Here is a 17,208-nt window from a genome sequence, read left to right as displayed (position 1 = left end):
TGTGTGTGTGTTCTTCATCTGTGTGTGTGTGTGTGTTCTTCATCTGTGTGTGTGTGTTCTTCATCTGTGTGTGTGTGTTCTTCATCTGTGTGTGTGTGTGTGTGTTCTTCATCTGTGTGTGTGTGTTCTTCATCTGTGTGTGTGTGTGTGTACTTCATCTGTGTGTGTGTGTGTGTTCTTCATCTGTGTGTGTGTGTTCTTCATCTGTGTGTGTGTGTGTGTACTTCATCTGTGTGTGTGTGTGTGTTCTTCATCTGTGTGTGTGTGTTCTTCATCTGTGTGTGTGTGTTCTTCATCTGTGTGTGTGTTCTTCATCTGTGTGTGTGTGTGTGTGTACTTCATCTGTGTGTGTGTGTGTGTTCTTCATCTGTTTGTGTGTGTGTGTTCTTCATCTGTGTGTGTGTGTACTTCATCTGTGTGTGTGTGTGTGTGTTCTTCATCTGTGTGTGTGTGTTCTTCATCTGTGTGTGTGTGTGTGTTCTTCATCTGTGTGTGTGTGTTCTTCATCTGTGTGTGTGTGTGTGTGTGTCTTCATCTGTGTGTGTGTGTGTGTTCTTCATCTGTGTGTGTGTGTTCTTCATCTGTGTGTGTGTGTTCTTCATCTGTGTGTGTGTGTGTGTTCTTCATCTGTGTGTGTGTGTTCTTCATCTGTGTGTGTGTGTGTGTGTGTTCTTCATCTGTGTGTGTGTGTTCTTCATCTGTGTGTGTGTGTGTGTTCTTCATCTGTGTGTGTGTGTGTGTGTGTTCTTCATCTGTGTGTGTGTGTTCTTCATCTGTGTGTGTGTGTGTGTTCTTCATCTGTGTGTGTGTGTTCTTCATCTGTGTGTGTGTGTTCTTCATCTGTGTGTGTGTGTGTGTACTTCATCTGTGTGTGTGTGTGTGTTCTTCATCTGTGTGTGTGTGTTCTTCATCTGTGTGTGTGTGTACTTCATCTGTGTGTGTGTGTGTGTTCTTCATCTGTGTGTGTGTGTTCTTCATCTGTGTGTGTGTGTGTGTACTTCATCTGTGTGTGTGTGTGTGTTCTTCATCTGTGTGTGTGTGTACTTCATCTGTGTGTGTGTGTGTACTTCATCTGTGTGTGTGTGTGTGTGTGTGTGTTCTTCATCTGTGTGTGTGTGTGTGTTCTTCATCTGTGTGTGTGTGTACTTCATCTGTGTGTGTGTGTGTGTGTGTACTTCATCTGTGTGTGTGTGTGTGTTCTTCATCTGTGTGTGTGTGTGTGTGTACTTCATCTGTGTGTGTGTGTGTGTACTTCATCTGTGTGTGTGTGTGTGTGTACTTCATCTGTGTGTGTGTGTGTTCTTCATCTGTGTGTGTGTGTGTGTGTACTTCATCTGTGTGTGTGTGTGTACTTCATCTGTGTGTGTGTGTGTGTGTACTTCATCTGTGTGTGTGTGTGTGTGTGTACTTCATCTGTGTGTGTGTGTGTGTTCTTCATCTGTGTGTGTGTGTGTGTGTGTACTTCATCTGTGTGTGTGTGTGTGTTCTTCATCTGTGTGTGCGTTCTTCATCTGTGTGTGTGTGTGTGTTCTTCATCTGTGTGTGTGTGTGTGCGTTCTTCATCTGTGTGTGTTCTTCATCTGTGTGTATATTCTTCATCTGTGTGTGTGTGTTCTTCATCTGTGTGTGCGTTCTTCATCTGTGTGTGTGTGTTCTTCATCTGTGTGTATATTCTTCATCTGTGTGTGTGTGTTCTTCATCTGTGTGTGTGTGTTCTTCATCTGTGTGTATATTCTTCATCTGTGTGTGTGTGTTCTTCATCTGTGTGTATATTCTTCATCTGTGTGTGTGTGTTCTTCATCTGTGTGTATATTCTTCATCTGTGTGTGTGTGTTCTTCATCTGTGTGTATATTCTTCATCTGTGTGTGTGTGTTCTTCATCTGTGTGTATATTCTTCATCTGTGTGTGTGTGTTCTTCATCTGTGTGTATATTCTTCATCTGTGTGTATATTCTTCATCTGTGTGTGTGTGTTCTTCATCTGTGTGTATATTCTTCATCTGTGTGTGTGTGTTCTTCATCTGTGTGTATATTCTTCATCTGTGTGTGTGTGTTCTTCATCTGTGTGTGTGTGTGTGTTCTTCATCTGTGTGTGTGTGTTCTTCATCTGTGTGTGTGTGTTCTTCATCTGTGTGTGTGTGTGTGTTCTTCATCTGTGTGTGTGTGTTCTTCATCTGTGTGTGTGTGTGTGTACTTCATCTGTGTGTGTGTGTGTGTGTACTTCATCTGTGTGTGTGTGTTCTTCATCTGTGTGTGTGTGTTCTTCATCTGTGTGTGTGTGTTCTTCATCTGTGTGTGTGTGTGTGTGTTCTTCATCTGTGTGTGTGTGTTCTTCATCTGTGTGTGTGTGTTCTTCATCTGTGTGTGTGTGTGTGTTCTTCATCTGTGTGTGTGTGTTCTTCATCTGTGTGTGTGTGTGTGTACTTCATCTGTGTGTGTGTGTGTGTGTGTGTTCTTCATCTGTGTGTGTGTGTTCTTCATCTGTGTGTGTGTGTTCTTCATCTGTGTGTGTGTGTGTGTACTTCATCTGTGTGTGTGTGTTCTTCATCTGTGTGTGTGTGTGTTCTTCATCTGTGTGTGTGTGTACTTCATCTGTGTGTGTGTGTGTGTTCTTCATCTGTGTGTGTGTGTTCTTCATCTGTGTGTGTGTGTGTGTTCTTCATCTGTGTGTGTGTGTTCTTCATCTGTGTGTGTGTGTGTGTGTGTTGTTCATCTGTGTGTGTGTGTTCTTCATCTGTGTGTGTGTGTGTGTTCTTCATCTGTGTGTGTGTGTTCTTCATCTGTGTGTGTGTGTTCTTCATCTGTGTGTGTGTGTGTGTTCTTCATCTGTATGTGTGTGTTCTTCATCTGTGTGTGTGTGTGTGTGTGTTCTTCATCTGTGTGTGTGTGTTCTTCATCTGTGTGTGTGTGTGTGTTCTTCATCTGTGTGTGTGTGTTCTTCATCTGTGTGTGTGTGTTCTTCATCTGTGTGTGTGTGTGTGTTCTTCATCTGTGTGTGTGTGTTCTTCATCTGTGTGTGTGTGTTCTTCATCTGTGTGTGTGTGTTCTTCATCTGTGTGTGTGTGTGTGTTCTTCATCTGTGTGTGTGTGTTCTTCATCTGTGTGTGTGTGTTCTTCATCTGTGTGTGTGTTCTTCATCTGTGTGTGTGTGTGTGTACTTCATCTGTGTGTGTGTGTGTGTTCTTCATCTGTGTGTGTGTGTGTGTTCTTCATCTGTGTGTGTGTGTACTTCATCTGTGTGTGTGTGTGTGTGTGTGTGTGTGTGTGTGTGTTCTTCATCTGTGTGTGTGTGTGTGTTCTTCATCTGTGTGTGTGTGTACTTCATCTGTGTGTGTGTGTGTGTGTGTACTTCATCTGTGTGTGTGTGTGTGTTCTTCATCTGTGTGTGTGTGTTCTTCATCTGTGTGTGTGTGTGTGTACTTCATCTGTGTGTGTGTGTGTGTGTTCTTCATCTGTGTGTGTGTGTGTGTTCTTCATCTGTGTGTGTGTGTACTTCATCTGTGTGTGTGTGTGTGTTCTTCATCTGTGTGTGTGTGTGTTCTTCATCTGTGTGTGTGTGTGTGTTCTTCATCTGTGTGTGTGTGTGTGTGTGTTGTTCATCTGTGTGTGTGTGTTCTTCATCTGTGTGTGTGTGTGTGTTCTTCATCTGTGTGTGTGTGTTCTTCATCTGTGTGTGTGTGTGTGTTCTTCATCTGTATGTGTGTGTTCTTCATCTGTGTGTGTGTGTGTGTGTGTTCTTCATCTGTGTGTGTGTGTTCTTCATCTGTGTGTGTGTGTGTGTTCTTCATCTGTGTGTGTGTGTTCTTCATCTGTGTGTGTGTGTTCTTCATCTGTGTGTGTGTGTTCTTCATCTGTGTGTGTGTGTGTGTTCTTCATCTGTGTGTGTGTGTTCTTCATCTGTGTGTGTGTGTTCTTCATCTGTGTGTGTGTGTGTGTTCTTCATCTGTGTGTGTGTGTTCTTCATCTGTGTGTGTGTGTTCTTCATCTGTGTGTGTGTTCTTCATCTGTGTGTGTGTGTGTGTACTTCATCTGTGTGTGTGTGTGTGTTCTTCATCTGTGTGTGTGTGTGTGTTCTTCATCTGTGTGTGTGTGTACTTCATCTGTGTGTGTGTGTGTGTGTGTGTGTGTGTGTGTGTTCTTCATCTGTGTGTGTGTGTACTTCATCTGTGTGTGTGTGTGTGTGTGTTCTTCATCTGTGTGTGTGTGTGTGTTCTTCATCTGTGTGTGTGTGTTCTTCATCTGTGTGTGTGTGTTCTTCATCTGTGTGTATATTCTTCATCTGTGTGTGTGTGTTCTTCATCTGTGTGTGTGTGTGTGTTCTTCATCTGTGTGTGTGTGTTCTTCATCTGTGTGTGTGTGTGTGTTCTTCATCTGTGTGTGTGTGTTCTTCATCTGTGTGTGTGTGTGTGTACTTCATCTGTGTGTGTGTGTGTGTTCTTCATCTGTGTGTGTGTGTGTGTTCTTCATCTGTGTGTGTGTGTTCTTCATCTGTGTGTGTGTGTGTACTTCATCTGTGTGTGTGTGTGTGTTCTTCATCTGTGTGTGTGTGTTCTTCATCTGTGTGTGTGTTCTTCATCTGTGTGTGTGTGTGTGTACTTCATCTGTGTGTGTGTGTGTGTTCTTCATCTGTGTGTGTGTGTGTTCTTCATCTGTGTGTGTGTGTACTTCATCTGTGTGTGTGTGTGTGTGTTCTTCATCTGTGTGTGTGTGTTCTTCATCTGTGTGTGTGTGTGTGTACTTCATCTGTGTGTGTGTGTGTGTTCTTCATCTGTGTGTGTGTGTGTGTTCTTCATCTGTGTGTGTGTGTTCTTCATCTGTGTGTGTGTGTGTGTACTTCATCTGTGTGTGTGTGTGTGTTCTTCATCTGTGTGTGTGTGTTCTTCATCTGTGTGTGTGTGTTCTTCATCTGTGTGTGTGTTCTTCATCTGTGTGTGTGTGTGTGTACTTCATCTGTGTGTGTGTGTGTGTTCTTCATCTGTGTGTGTGTGTGTTCTTCATCTGTGTGTGTGTGTACTTCATCTGTGTGTGTGTGTGTGTGTTCTTCATCTGTGTGTGTGTGTTCTTCATCTGTGTGTGTGTGTGTGTTCTTCATCTGTGTGTGTGTGTTCTTCATCTGTGTGTGTGTGTGTGTGTGTGTTCATCTGTGTGTGTGTGTTCTTCATCTGTGTGTGTGTGTGTGTTCTTCATCTGTGTGTGTGTGTTCTTCATCTGTGTGTGTGTGTGTGTTCTTCATCTGTATGTGTGTGTTCTTCATCTGTGTGTGTGTGTGTGTGTTCTTCATCTGTGTGTGTGTGTTCTTCATCTGTGTGTGTGTGTGTGTTCTTCATCTGTGTGTGTGTGTTCTTCATCTGTGTGTGTGTGTGTTCTTCATCTGTGTGTGTGTGTTCTTCATCTGTGTGTGTGTGTTCTTCATCTGTGTGTGTGTTCTTCATCTGTGTGTGTGTGTGTGTACTTCATCTGTGTGTGTGTGTGTGTTCTTCATCTGTGTGTGTGTGTACTTCATCTGTGTGTGTGTGTGTACTTCATCTGTGTGTGTGTGTGTGTGTGTGTGTGTTCTTCATCTGTGTGTGTGTGTGTGTGTTCTTCATCTGTGTGTGTGTGTACTTCATCTGTGTGTGTGTGTGTGTGTGTACTTCATCTGTGTGTGTGTGTGTGTTCTTCATCTGTGTGTGTGTGTGTACTTCATCTGTGTGTGTGTGTTCTTCATCTGTGTGTGTGTGTGTGTACTTCATCTGTGTGTGTGTGTGTGTTCTTCATCTGTGTGTGTGTGTGTGTTCTTCATCTGTGTGTGTGTGTACTTCATCTGTGTGTGTGTGTGTACTTCATCTGTGTGTGTGTGTGTGTGTGTTCTTCATCTGTGTGTGTGTGTGTGTTCTTCATCTGTGTGTGTGTGTACTTCATCTGTGTGTGTGTGTGTGTGTGTGTACTTCATCTGTGTGTGTGTGTGTTCTTCATCTGTGTGTGTGTGTGTACTTCATCTGTGTGTGTGTGTTCTTCATCTGTGTGTGTGTGTGTGTTCTTCATCTGTGTGTGTGTGTACTTCATCTGTGTGTGTGTGTGTGTGTGTACTTCATCTGTGTGTGTGTGTTCTTCATCTGTGTGTGTGTGTGTGTGTGTACTTCATCTGTGTGTGTGTGTACTTCATCTGTGTGTACGAGCACCGCATTGAGTCCTTGTTCATTGAGTGTGAAGCAGAGTTACAGAGACGGGTTCGGGTTAGAGTGAAGCTTCACCTCATCTCGCTGCTCCAGATGGCCTCCGGCGTGTCAAACTCTCCCAGGAAGATCTCGGAGAACCTCTCGGGCTCGTAATTCTCCAGGTAACACACCATGGCCTCGGGCAGCATCGGGCCTAACACACTCCTCTGCACCAGCTCCACTCCTTTAGCCTGACACGGACACACACACCAACATTAGTGTCTGAAGTGTTTCTCTGAGTTTACAGCACAGCCTTTCAATAAATTAAATATTGATTCCTGAAATAATGAATGTTCTGAGAAGCATTACCTCCTCTGATTTAAAGGCTTGTTTCAGGTGAGTGTACTTCAAGAAACTACAGAGAACAGAAGTATGTGAGTCATCATTTCTCTGTCATGTGTTTAATGAGGTGTGTGTAGTCTCTGCAGGAGTGTGTGTGTGTGTACCGAGCGACGGGCAGCACGTTGGAGCCGGTGTACATCATGATGAAGAAGAAGACCCCGGTGAGGTAGAGTCGCTGCAGGTTCGGGTTGTCCTGCATCACCACGTACAGCAGGTTGGCCACTTTCTCCACCAGGATGGGGTCAAAGGTCAAGAGCAGCTGCCAATGACAGGAGAGGAAGGTTACAGGTGTGCTGCAGTGGGGCTGTCACATAAACATTAGAATTTTGAATATTCGTCAATTTTTTTAAAAACTGCACATTCGAATGCAAAAACCATGCATTCGCAATGCTGGTGTGTCGAGAGTCGCGAGACATGATGATGACGTCACTGACGCGGTGTGTTTCTGTTAGCTTATCCAGTACAGCGCCGTTGTTAATGTGAAAAGTGTCGGGTAAAGTCTCCCTGCTGACAAAACCCTCTCAGTCTGAGGCAGAAATCGTACAACGACACACTTGACCTTCACCTGCACATCGGTCAGAGCTGAGCGCGCGTGTGTGAGAGTGTTTGAGTGAGAGAGTGTGTGTGAGTGAGTGTGTGTGAGTGTGTTTCACCAACTGAAACACTGTCAACAGAAAGTGCTCAGCGTGTGAGTGTGTGTGTGTGTGAGTGAGAGAGTGTGTGAGAGTGAGTGTGTGTGAGTGTGTTTCACCAACTGAAACACTGTCAACAGAAAGTGCTCAGCGTGTGAGTGTGTGTGTGTGTGAGTGAGAGAGTGTGTGAGAGTGAGTGTGTGTGAGTGTGTTTCACCAACTGAAACACTGTCAACAGAAAGCGCTCAGCGAGTGTGTGTGTGTGTGTTTGAGTGTGTGAGAGTGAGAGTGTGAAAGCGCTCAGCGAGTGTGTGTGTGTGTGTTTGAGTGTGTGAGAGTGAGAGTGTGAAAGCGCTCAGCGAGTGTGTGTGTGTTTGAGTGTGTGAGTGTGTGAGTGTGAAAGCGCTCAGATCAAGAGCGTCTGGTGTTTTTGATGAATATGTAGAGAGTAGAAGTGAGTGTTTCTGAATGTCAGTTTGCTGTTGTGTGTTCATGTAGTTCATTACGCTGTGTGTTTAAGTGTGTTTTCTCAGGTTACTGATGCACAGTTTTATGCACTATTGTAACAATTGTCCTTGCATGTACATTAAGGAAATTATATTTTATTTAAGAACAATTGTTTCAAAAGTTAATGCACTTTAAAAAGTGAATGTCATTTCATTTCAATAAAAGATGCGATGCTTTGGTTTATATTTGCTTATTGCGCTCGCTTGCGCCCTCTTGTGGACACAGGAGACAATACAGCACTTTTATCCTCTAACATGAAGTATTGCCTTTAGAATTAGAATATAATTCGAATTTTGCTAATATTTAAGAAAGAAATTTGAATTTAGCTTTCAGCCATTCTGCCAGCCCTGGTGTGTGTGTGTGTGTGTGTGTGTGTGGTCAGTGTGTGAGTGTGTGTGTGTGTGTGGTCAGTGTGTGAGTGTGTGTGTGTGTGGTCAGTGTGTGAGTGTGTGTGTGTGGTCATTGTGTGAATGTGTGTGTGTGGTCAGTGTGTGAGTGAGTGTGTGGTCAGTGTGTGAGTGTGTGTGTGTGGTCAGTGTGTGAGTGTGTGTGTGTGGTCAGTGTGTGTGTGTGGTCAGTGTGTGAGTGAGTGTGTGTGTGTGGTCAGTGTGTGTGTGTGGTCAGTGTGTGAGTGAGTGTGTGTGTGGTCAGTGTGTGAGTGTGTGGTCAGTGTGTGAGTGTGTGTGAGAGTGTGTGTGTGTGAGTGTGTGTGGTCAGTGTGTGAGTGTGTGTACCTGTACGATGTGAGGAAGGCAGGTGTTGTCACTGATGAGTCTCTTCACCTTTGGTAACGGCCTGATGATGGCATTATCCTGGTCTCTAAACACACAAACACATCACAGCAGTTGCTCTTATTATAAATCATAAAGTTATAAAGGATAATTATAGTAGGCATTTATATTACAGTATAAATAAATGTATATTTAAATGCATTTTAACACTAACACCGTGTCCTAACAGACGTGCCGTGATTATAGTTTAGAAAGTTTCTATTTCTGCGACGTCACGGCTGGAACAACCATATACAAAGTATGACAGAGATGATCTCAGATGCTGATTATGTGCTTTATTAACCCCCTGGTGATCTTCAGTCATTTCTGACCTATGGTCTATGCTCAAAGTGAATAAATGGATTATAAATACAGCGTAAATATAATTTAGTACCATAAAATCCCCTAAAAATACAAAAAATGTAATAAAAAGCATCATCAAACTAAACTATAGTACATTCATTTAATTGAAATAATAAAAAAGAGAGGTCTGAAACAGTTTCTCAATAGTCTACATGTAGTATCGTAAACATTTTTGCACCATGACAATACCATGCAAGATATACCATGGTAAATCTATGTTTTAAACGCATTTCCTTTGCATTCCTTATGAAATCATCAAATGATGCTTGACCTTCTTCTTTAGAAGTAACATCAGTTTTCTCAGATATTTTTGCAGTTGCTTTTAACCAGCTGCCAGTATTAATGTGTGATCCTCCAAGGCAGTGATGGCGTGTGTGTGTGTGTGTGTGTGTGTGTGTGTGTGTGTGCGTGTGTGTGTGCGTGTGTGTGTGTGTGTGTGTGTGTGTGTGTGTTTGATTATCTCTTGGGAAAATAAAATTTGATTTATTCATTGCTATAGGAAAGGAAGAATATTCTAAACTCATTAAATCATCTAATCTAGATGTGTGTTAGACCCTATACCGACTAAGCTACTGAAAGAGATGCTTCCAGAGGTCACAGATCCTCTTCTTAATATCATTAATTCGTCTGTCACTAGGACACGTACCAAAAACTTTTAAGCTGGCTATTATTAAACCTCTTATTAAAAAAAATGCAACTCTTTTACCTTGCATTCATATAGAACATTATACATTTCTATTATTCAAATCAGTTAAATGATTATTAGTCTGCATAGATCAGGCCAGCCGGAACCGGGAACACTTCCTTTAACACCCGATGTACTCGTTACTTCAGAAGAAGAATGGCATCTACGCTAATGTTAGTCTTTCTGTTTATTCCGAGGTTTACTGAAGTCAGCCGGATCACACACACACACACACACACACACACACACACACACTCCAGATCAGATGGTGGACCTGCGCCTGCTCACACACACACACACACACACACACACACACACACACACTCCAGATCAGATGGTGGACCTGCGCCTGCTCTCACACACACACACACACACACACACACACACACACACACACACTCCAGATCAGATGGTGGACCTGCGCCTGCTCACACACACACACACACACACACACACACACACACACACACACTCACACTCCAGATCAGATGGTGGACCTGCGCCTGCTCACACACACACACACACACACACACTCCAGATCAGATGGTGGACCTGCGCCTGCTCACACACACACACACACTCCAGATCAGATGGTGGACCTGCGCCTGCTCACACACACACACACACACACACACACACACACACACACACTCCAGATCAGATGGTGGACCTGCGCCTGCTCACACACACACACACACACACACACTCACACTCCAGATCAGATGGTGGACCTGCGCCTGCTCACACACACACACACACACACACACACACACACACACACACTCACACTCCAGATCAGATGGTGGACCTGCGCCTGCTCACACACACACACACACACACACTCCAGATCAGATGGTGGACCTGCGCCTGCTCACACACACACACACACACACACACACTCCAGATCAGATGGTGGACCTGCGCCTGCTCACACACACACACACACACACACACACACACACACACTCCAGATCAGATGGTGGACCTGCGCCTGCTCACACACACACACACACACACACACACACTCCAGATCAGATGGTGGACCTGCGCCTGCTCACACACACACACACACACACACACACTCCAGATCAGATGGTGGACCTGTGCCTGCTCACACACACACACACACACACACACACACACACACACTCCTCATCAGCCCTGTGAAGGCCTCAGCCATCGGCTCTGATTCCCAGCATACCGGCGTGACTCTGACTTCCACCCAGATGGAACTGGACAATATTCTGAATGTTCTGATCCACTCTGACCTCTGACCTGTAACGCTGCCTGGATCATAATCACACACAGTCCGCTGGTTGGCCAGAGGAGAGCTGAGCGACTGAGCCTGGGTTCTCCCGAGGTTTATTCTCCATTCTGTCACTGATGGAGTTCTGGTTCCTCCACTGTTGCCTCGGCTTTTGACTTGCTTAGTTGGGGACATTTAATATTCAACAATATTATTGATCTGCCTTATGCCAAGTTCACACTGCACGGTTTTCAAAGTAGTCGGGTCACTGTTCTTTTCACACTGCGTGCCTATCCGGGGTAACAGCAGCCTCTGGTGTGTTCACACTGCGTGCCTATCCGGGGTAACAGCAGCCTCTGGTGTGTGTTCACACTGCACGCCTTTACAAAAGAAAGAATCGCCGACAACTTCTGTCTGGTCTGCAAACGACGTTTCTCAACCGAACACGCGAGAAGTGATAAGGAAATAACGCGAGATCACGCGTGCGGACCGGAGCTCTCGCAAGACTGAAACTGTTATGTATAATCCAGGTGTTATCCAGGTGTTATCCAGGTGTTATCCAGGTGTTATGTGTAATAAGGTCCAGATATTCAGCCGAATATCTCACGGGCGTCGGCGATTCTCTCAGATCGCGTCTTTGCTCTTTCACTGCGTGACTGTCACTCGCGTGAACGAGCACCGATTTGCCTGTGATTTCGGGCATTTGTCGGCGATCTCTCTAAACCTGTCGGCGAGCCTAAATCGAGCAGTCTGAACCCGGCTTTACTCAGGGTGGACGATGACGCAGTTTTCTTCTAGAAACAAACTTTGTTGTATTATTTTCATGTTATCACTGTGAAGCTGCTTTGATACAATCTGTATTATAAAAAGCGCTGTGTAAATAAAGGTGACTTGGCTTGAGTGTGTGTGTGTGTGTGTGTGTGTGTGTGCGCACCTGCTGGGGAAGTACGAGCACATGGTGATGAGCATGTTGAGTATGAGAGTGGCCAGGTCGCTCTCGTTCATCACGGGCGTCCCCGAGGCCATCAGGCTCCACTTCAGCTGCGGGACGGCCTGTAGGGGGCGCCACCCTTCCATGCCCTGCGCCCAGCAGCGGGTCTTAGCCGTCAGCTCGCCCGTGCGCCAGAACGCCTGCATCTGCGGGTCACAGGGCAGAGGTCAGAGGTCAGGGGTCAGGGGTCAGCCGATCCTCACACACTCTCCTGAGAGATACAGCACCTCCTCGTAGCTGAACGGGCCTCTCCTCTCTTTATCTGCGTTCCCGAAGTACCACTCCTTCTCACTCTCTCGCTTCATATCTGGAGAAGCCTCCAACACGTTACTCTGGAGGAGAGCATCAGAAACACAATAAAAACAGTGAAATATTATTCTAATGTAAATCAGCTGTTTCCTCTGTGAATATACAGTAAAGTGTAATTTATTCCTGTGATCAAAGCTGAATGTTCAGCATCATTACTCCAGTCTTCAGTGTCACATGATCCTTCAGAAATCACTCTAATATGAGGATTTGATGATCAAGAAACATTTATGATTATTATCAGTGTGTAAAACAGTTACAGATTTTCAGATTTTAGTAGAAACCGCCATACATTTTATTTTTTGATAAAAGTCTTTAAAAAAGAAATGTTACTGCCTGCTAGTTTGAACACACACACACACACACACACACACACCTGCAGTGGTACGGTGGCTCTGTTGGTGTGAAGGTGAGCGAGCGTCAGCAGGTCCACTAATATACGCACTCCATTCGAGTCCATGATGTCCTTCACATTTTTCTGTCAGAACAGGAATGGTTGAAGCATGAGCAAAGAAACATGCACAATAAAACATATTCACAAATATTCACAGATCATCACATCTCATATTCCCTCTCAAGCTCTTCGCTGATGCTGCCGTCTGGTACACAAGTACACTGGCTTATGATAAAACAATACTAGGGGTAAAAAAAAAAAAAAAAAAATTGTTATTATTGGTGAAATGACGCCACAACTGTGGGACAGCTGTATTTAATTTCAAAATTAATAAATAGAAACAAAATTAATATTATTTTTTTAATAATTATTTCACTTGTTTAGATTAATATAGTTTGCAGTAATGTAATACTTCATATGTTCATTGTGGATTTTCAATGCTTAAGATTAAAATGTTGGGTCTAAATCAATGTTTAAATGATAAAATCTACATATAAGCATTATATAAGCAAAATAAATAATGTATGCATGAGAAAGACAAGACAAGTTTCCTTCATATAACAAAAGGAAAGAAGTTGAAATCAACCCTTGAGAGATTGAAGAAACACCAATAAACATACATATACATATATATATATGTGTGTGTGTGTGTGTGTGTGTGTGTGTGTGTGTGTTATGGGTATGTTTGTATGTATGTGTAGCTTTGTGATGATTTGACACCATCAAGGCCTGACATGATCCTCACCTTGTTGAGAATGAGTTTGTTGAGGAACAGGATGAGTCTGTCTCTCTCCAGCTTGTCTGTACACTGGAGATTCACAGAAGAAAGATGACACAAACACACACACACTGACACAGTTCACCATCATTCAGAAGAGAACATTACACACACTGAACCCTGAATCCCTGAGCACTGACCCGGTCCAGCAGAACATTACACACACTGACCCGGTCCAGCAGAACATTACACACACTGACCCAGTCCAGCAGAACATTACACACACTGAACCCTGAGCACTGACCCGGTCCAGCATGCCCACGATGTACTTGGTGTCGGCGAAGGGCCCGATCTCCTCAGAGCACTTGCTGTAGACGATGGCGAGCGCCTGCAGACACAGACACTTCATGCCCACTTTAGGCGTCAGCAGGAACCGGTGGTACAGCTCGTTAAAAAACTCATACCTGAAGACACAGACATCAGGGTATTAAACATCAGATCACAATTATTCAGAGCCTTTGTGTAGAACAGAGGTCGACTGATATTTAATGTGTTGATGGCCGATGAGATTTCTAACAGAGCAGTGTGACCAATATATATATATACACACACACACACACACACATGCATGTATACATTTAAGAAATATTAGCATGTATATACTGTAAGTATATATTTATCTATAATTTATATTATATATATATTTTATATAAATAAATTTTTCTTGAATATATACACATATATATATATATATGTATATATAATGTGTGTGTGGGTATTTTTATATACAAAATAATTATACACAGTACACACATATATTATGTAAACACAAACTTTTATTTTGGATGCGATTAATCGTTGCCCAGCACTATGCATAATATGTGCTAAATTAGATTAAATTAATTTGAAAATTAATATGAAAAATTTTAGATGCCAAAATAAAAGTCCTGCTCCCTACACATCAGCCAAACTGAAATACACACAGGCCAATGGTGATAATTAACATCACCCGATATATCGGTCGACCTCTAATGAAGAAGCTCGAGAGAGTTCAGAAACATACGATCTCTTAATGGCACCGGACTCGTCGTTCTCATCTTCCTCCAGCAGCAAACGCAGGTAATAATCCCCGATCCTAATCTCATCAGAGAGGCACTCGTACTTCACCTGAACACAGTTCCACAGGGTTTATACATTAGTGTTCAGTGATACAGTGAGACTCTAGTGTGTTCAGTGATACAGTGAGACTCTAGAGTGTGTTCAGTGATACAGTGAGACTCTAGAGTGTGTGTTCAGTGATACAGTGAGACTCTAGTGTGTTCAGTGATACAGTGAGACTCTAGTGTGTTCAGTGATACAGTGAGACTCTAGAGTGTGTTCAGTGATACAGTGAGACTCTAGAGTGTGTTCAGTGATACAGTGAGACTCTAGAGTGTGTTCAGTGATACAGTGAGACTCTAGAGTGTGTTCAGTGATACAGTGAGACTCTAGAGTGTTCAGTGATACAGTGAGACTCTAGAGTGTTCAGTGATACAGTGAGACTCTAGAGTGTGTTCAGTGAGACTCTAGAGTGTGTTCAGTGATACAGTGAGACTCTAGAGTGTGTCCAGTGATACAGTGAGACTCTAGAGTGTTCAGTGATACAGTGAGACTCTAGTGTGTGTTCAGAGATACAGTGAGACTCTAGAGTGTGTTCAGTGATACAGTGAGACTCTAGAGTGTTCAGTGATACAGTGAGACTCTAGAGAGTGTTCAGTGATACAGTGAGACTCTAGAGTGTGTTCAGTGATACAGTAGAGAGTGTTCAGTGATACAGTGAGACTCTAGAGTGTCCAGTGATACAGTGAGACTCTAGAGTGTTCAGTGATACAGTGAGACTCTAGAGTGTATTCAGTGATACAGTGAGACTCTAGAGTGTGTTCAGTGATACAGTGAGACTCTAGAGTGTGTTCAGTGATACAGTGAGACTCTAGAGAGTGTTCAGTGATACAGTGAGACTCTAGAGAGTGTTCAGTGATACAGTGAGACTCTAGAGTGTCCAGTGATACAGTGAGACTCTAGAGTGTTCAGTGATACAGTGAGACTCTAGAGTGTATTCAGTGATACAGTGAGACTCTAGAGTGTGTTCAGTGATACAGTAGAGAGTGTTCAGTGATACAGTGAGACTCTAGAGTGTGTTCAGTGATACAGTAGAGAGTGTCCAGTGATTCAGTGAGACTCTAGAGAGTGTTCAGTGATACAGTGAGACTCTAGAGTGTGTTCAGTGATACAGTAGAGAGTGTTCAGTGATACAGTGAGACTCTAGAGTGTATTCAGTGATACAGTGAGACTCTAGAGTGTGTCCAGTGATACAGTAGAGAGTGTTCAGTGATACAGTGAGACTCTAGAGTGTTCAGTGATACAGTGAGACTCTAGAGTGTATTCAGTGATACAGTGAGACTCTAGAGTGTATTCAGTGATACAGTGAGACTCTAGAGTGTGTTCAGTGATACAGTAGAGAGTGTTCAGTGATACAGTGAGACTCTAGAGTGTCCAGTGATTCAGTGAGACTCTAGAGAGTGTTCAGGGATACAGTGAGACTCTAGTGTGTTCAGTGATACAGTAGAGAGTGTTCAGTGATACAGTGAGACTCTAGAGTGTATTCAGTGATACAGTGAGACTCTAGAGTGTATTCAGTGATACAGTGAGACTCTAGAGTGTGTTCAGTGATACAGTAGAGAGTGTTCAGTGATACAGTGAGACTCTAGAGTGTCCAGTGATACAGTGAGACTCTAGAGTGTCCAGTGATACAGTGAGACTCTAGAGTGTCCAGTGATACAGTGAGACTCTAGAGTGTGTTCAGAGATACAGTGAGACTCTAGAGTGTGTTCAGTGATACAGTGAGACTCTAGAGTGTGTTCAGAGATACAGTGAGACTCTAGAGTGTGTTCAGTGATACAGTGAGACTCTAGAGTGTGTTCAGTGATACAGTGAGACTCTAGAGTGTTCAGTGATACAGTGAGACAGTAGAGAGTGTTCAGTGATACAGTGAGACTCTAGAGTGTTCAGTGATACAGTGAGACTCTAGAGTGTGTCCAGTGATACAGTGAGACAGTAGAGAGTGTTCAGTGATACAGTGAGACTCTAGAGTGTTCAGTGATACAGTGAGACTCTAGAGAGTGTCCAGTGATACAGTGAGACTCTAGAGTGTTCAGTGATACAGTGAGACTCTAGAGTGTCCAGTGATACAGTGAGACTCTAGAGAGTGTTCAGTGATACAGTGAGACTCTAGAGAGTGTTCAGTGATACAGTGAGACTCTAGAGTGTTCAGTGATACAGTGAGACTCTAGAGTGTGTTCAGTGATACAGTGAGACTCTAGAGTGTGTCCAGTGATACAGTGAGACTCTAGAGTGTGTTCAGTGATACAGTGAGACTCTAGAGTGTTCAGTGATACAGTGAGACTCTAGAGTGTGTTCAGTGATACAGTGAGACTCTAGAGTGTGTTCAGTGATACAGTAAGACTCTAGAGTGTGTTCAGTGATACAGTGAGACTCTAGTGTGTTCAGTGATACAGTGAGACTCTAGAGTGTGTTCAGTGATACAGTGAGACTCTAGAGTGTTCAGTGATACAGTGAGACTCTAGAGAGTGTCCAGTGATACAGTGAGACTCTAGAGTGTGTTCAGTGATACAGTAAGACTCTAGAGTGTGTTCAGTGATACAGTGAGACTCTAGTGTGTTCAGTGATACAGTGAGACTCTAGAGAGTGTTCAGTGATACAGTGAGACTCTAGAGTGTGTTCAGTGATACAGTGAGACTCTAGAGTGTGTCCAGTGATACAGTGAGACTCTAGAGTGTGTTCAGTGATACAGTGAGACTCTAGTGTTCAGTGATACAGTGAGACTCTAGAGTGTTCAGTGATACAGTGAGACTCTAGAGTGTGTTCAGTGATACAGTGAGACTCTAGAGTGTGTCCAGTGATACAGTGAGACTCTAGAGTGTGTTCAGTGATACAGTGAGACTCTAGAGTGTTCAGTGATACAGTGAGACTCTAGAGTGTTCAGTGATACAGTGAGACTC

The 17,208-nt window shown here is 43.6% G+C and overlaps 1 protein-coding gene across 3 annotated transcripts in view; it reads right to left on the bottom strand.

Moving 5' to 3' along the window:
- dnajc13 (DnaJ heat shock protein family (Hsp40) member C13) overlaps nt 1–17,208 on the bottom strand; it is a 113,361-nt gene that overhangs the window by 36,659 nt on the left and 59,494 nt on the right. For all 3 annotated transcript variants that reach the window (XM_084102905.1, XM_084102903.1, XM_084102904.1), the window contains 10 exons: nt 14,214–14,317; nt 13,455–13,614; nt 13,178–13,240; nt 12,415–12,516; nt 11,960–12,064; nt 11,676–11,878; nt 8,412–8,496; nt 6,643–6,797; nt 6,506–6,551; nt 6,233–6,387 (listed from right to left, as the gene is read on the bottom strand). In XM_084102905.1, coding sequence (XP_083959031.1) covers nt 6,233–6,387; nt 6,506–6,551; nt 6,643–6,797; nt 8,412–8,496; nt 11,676–11,878; nt 11,960–12,064; nt 12,415–12,516; nt 13,178–13,240; nt 13,455–13,614; nt 14,214–14,317 — 1,178 coding nt within the window. The remainder of the gene's footprint in view (nt 1–6,232; nt 6,388–6,505; nt 6,552–6,642; nt 6,798–8,411; nt 8,497–11,675; nt 11,879–11,959; nt 12,065–12,414; nt 12,517–13,177; nt 13,241–13,454; nt 13,615–14,213; nt 14,318–17,208) is intronic.

Source organism: Abramis brama (assembly GCF_963993115.1).
Source record: "Abramis brama genome assembly, chromosome: 24".
Taxonomy (NCBI): domain Eukaryota; kingdom Metazoa; phylum Chordata; class Actinopteri; order Cypriniformes; family Leuciscidae; genus Abramis; species Abramis brama.
The sequence above is the reverse complement of the archived record's forward strand: the minus strand, read 5'-3'. Positions and strand labels throughout refer to the sequence as shown.